This window comes from Limulus polyphemus, unplaced genomic scaffold (genome assembly GCF_000517525.1).
Source record: "Limulus polyphemus unplaced genomic scaffold, Limulus_polyphemus-2.1.2 Scaffold8964, whole genome shotgun sequence".
Taxonomy (NCBI): domain Eukaryota; kingdom Metazoa; phylum Arthropoda; class Merostomata; order Xiphosura; family Limulidae; genus Limulus; species Limulus polyphemus.
Window position 1 is genome coordinate 3,181 of NW_013674574.1, and position 1,980 is coordinate 5,160.

The 1,980-nt window shown below is 31.9% G+C and overlaps 1 protein-coding gene across 1 annotated transcript in view; it reads right to left on the reverse strand.

Annotated features, from left to right (window-relative positions):
• Positions 1 to 1,756, reverse strand: part of LOC111083301 — a 2,488-nt gene extending 732 nt beyond the window's left edge. The window contains exon 1 of the mRNA XM_022379732.1: positions 114 to 1,756. Coding sequence (XP_022235440.1) covers positions 114 to 303 — 190 coding nt within the window. The 5' untranslated portion in view covers positions 304 to 1,756. The remainder of the gene's footprint in view (positions 1 to 113) is intronic.
• Positions 1,757 to 1,980: the final 224 nt, after the last annotated feature.

Sequence of the window (1,980 nt, forward strand, 5' to 3'; positions counted from 1 at the left end):
TTGTTCAAATTCTTCTGACTCACCGATATTGTAATTGATAGTTTAACAAATTTTTCTATACAAACTTTCTGTATAAATCACATTAAATTTCAAGATCCCTTTACTTCTTCTATCTATAACCACGTCAAACTTGTAGGTCCCTTTACTTCTTCTATCTATAACCACACCAAACTTGTAGGTCCCTTTACGTCTTCTATCTACAACCACGCCAAACTTGTAGGTCCCTTTACGTCTTCTATCTATATCCACGCCAAACTTGTAGGTCCCTTTACGTCTTCTATCTACAACCACGCCAAACTTCATTACCAATTTACATCATCAATGTATAACCAATTCAAACTCTAATATATTTTACATCATCAATGAATAACCACACCAAACTTAAAGATTCTTTTAAATCTTGTGTATAACCACATCAACCGTCGAGATCCTTTTACATCATTATGCAATGTCATGTAGTAAAAAAAATCTCTTTTCTGACCACAGATCAAGTCATTCAAGTGATGACCATCAACATTTGTAAACATCATTAAACACAATTTTTTTTATATCGAGAACATTTGGTTCAAATCTAACGTTCCTGAGTATTGAAACAAGTGCAGCCTTTTGAGCAATTGGAACTCCCAAGAGTCAAATATAACTCCACATTCTTAATCTAAATGTTACACATTAGGCATTTTCTACTTGGTGAAGAGTAAAGTCCACTAATCACAAAAGTATTTTATCCAAACTTTGGTATTTCAGAGGTGGTTCCCTCTATATGTTTATACATGACAGGACGTAACTTGGAAAGCGAATATTTAAACAATAATAAACACGATATAAAAAGTATCACATCTGATCTTCATCATCTCTTAGTCATCCATCAACTTTAGGATCACTACATTGCAAGTCACTAGCATGTTATCTAATAAATAAGTTTGATTTTATTTGTAGTCACAGACACGATGGATTTAAAACTATGAAAAAAATATTAGATATAAAACAACAACAGACAAGAATTGGAAACCGTATAAAACACAGCACATTACAAAATGCTGACTACATTAATACATAAAACAACGGTTACAAAAATGTCTTTATATATACATATATATATATATATAGTTATAATTTCCCCATTTTCAGGTTAAAACTTTCTTATAAACAAGACTCAATAAAATAATAATTAAAACATATTACCCCATATTCAGAACAAGAGTTCTACGTTACGGTGGTAAAAAAAAGACAACAGAAAGATTAGCACCTAAGTGAATATGAACAACATTTCGCTTTAACACTATCTAATGAAGATCAGACAAATGACTGTTCTAAAATAAAGACACTAATGATATAATATTCGTGTACTGTAAAACAAACATGTGACGTTCACACACTACGAAATTATTGAGATTAGAAACGTGATTGTTTTAAAATGAATCAAATAAAATGAATGATAACAGATGAATGTTTGTTCTCAAATACAATGCACAAGGACTGCCTTCAAACAAGCAGACAGTTCTGAGACGTCTTCGCTTTCGTCAAATAAGGATGGTTAATGTTTGACACGAAACCTGGCATCTCTCAGCCTATTTGGAAGATCCAAATGCAGACACAAATATATTGATGACCGTGATAAGGAAAATACCAATCATTGTAAAGTTATTCAAACGATCTGCTTTATGTTGATCTGATGGCATGTTGATGTTGTAACGGCTGTTGAGGATCAATAAAATCCCAACCACGACCTGAAAAATGAAACAAAGTGTGAAAAAAAAAACAAAACAACGCAAACTGCTTACTTCCACCTCTAGCTATTAATAAATCCATAAAACAACAATTCAAAACATACTGTTGAAGTAACTTAAATAAAATATCTTTTTCAACATAATATTGAGTTAACACACGACACTTTCAGCCCCACCCACACCGGGGTGGTGAATAATAACAGTTTCAAGTTTAATTATTGTTCTTCGGTGTCTTTTTTTTTGTTTGTTTGTT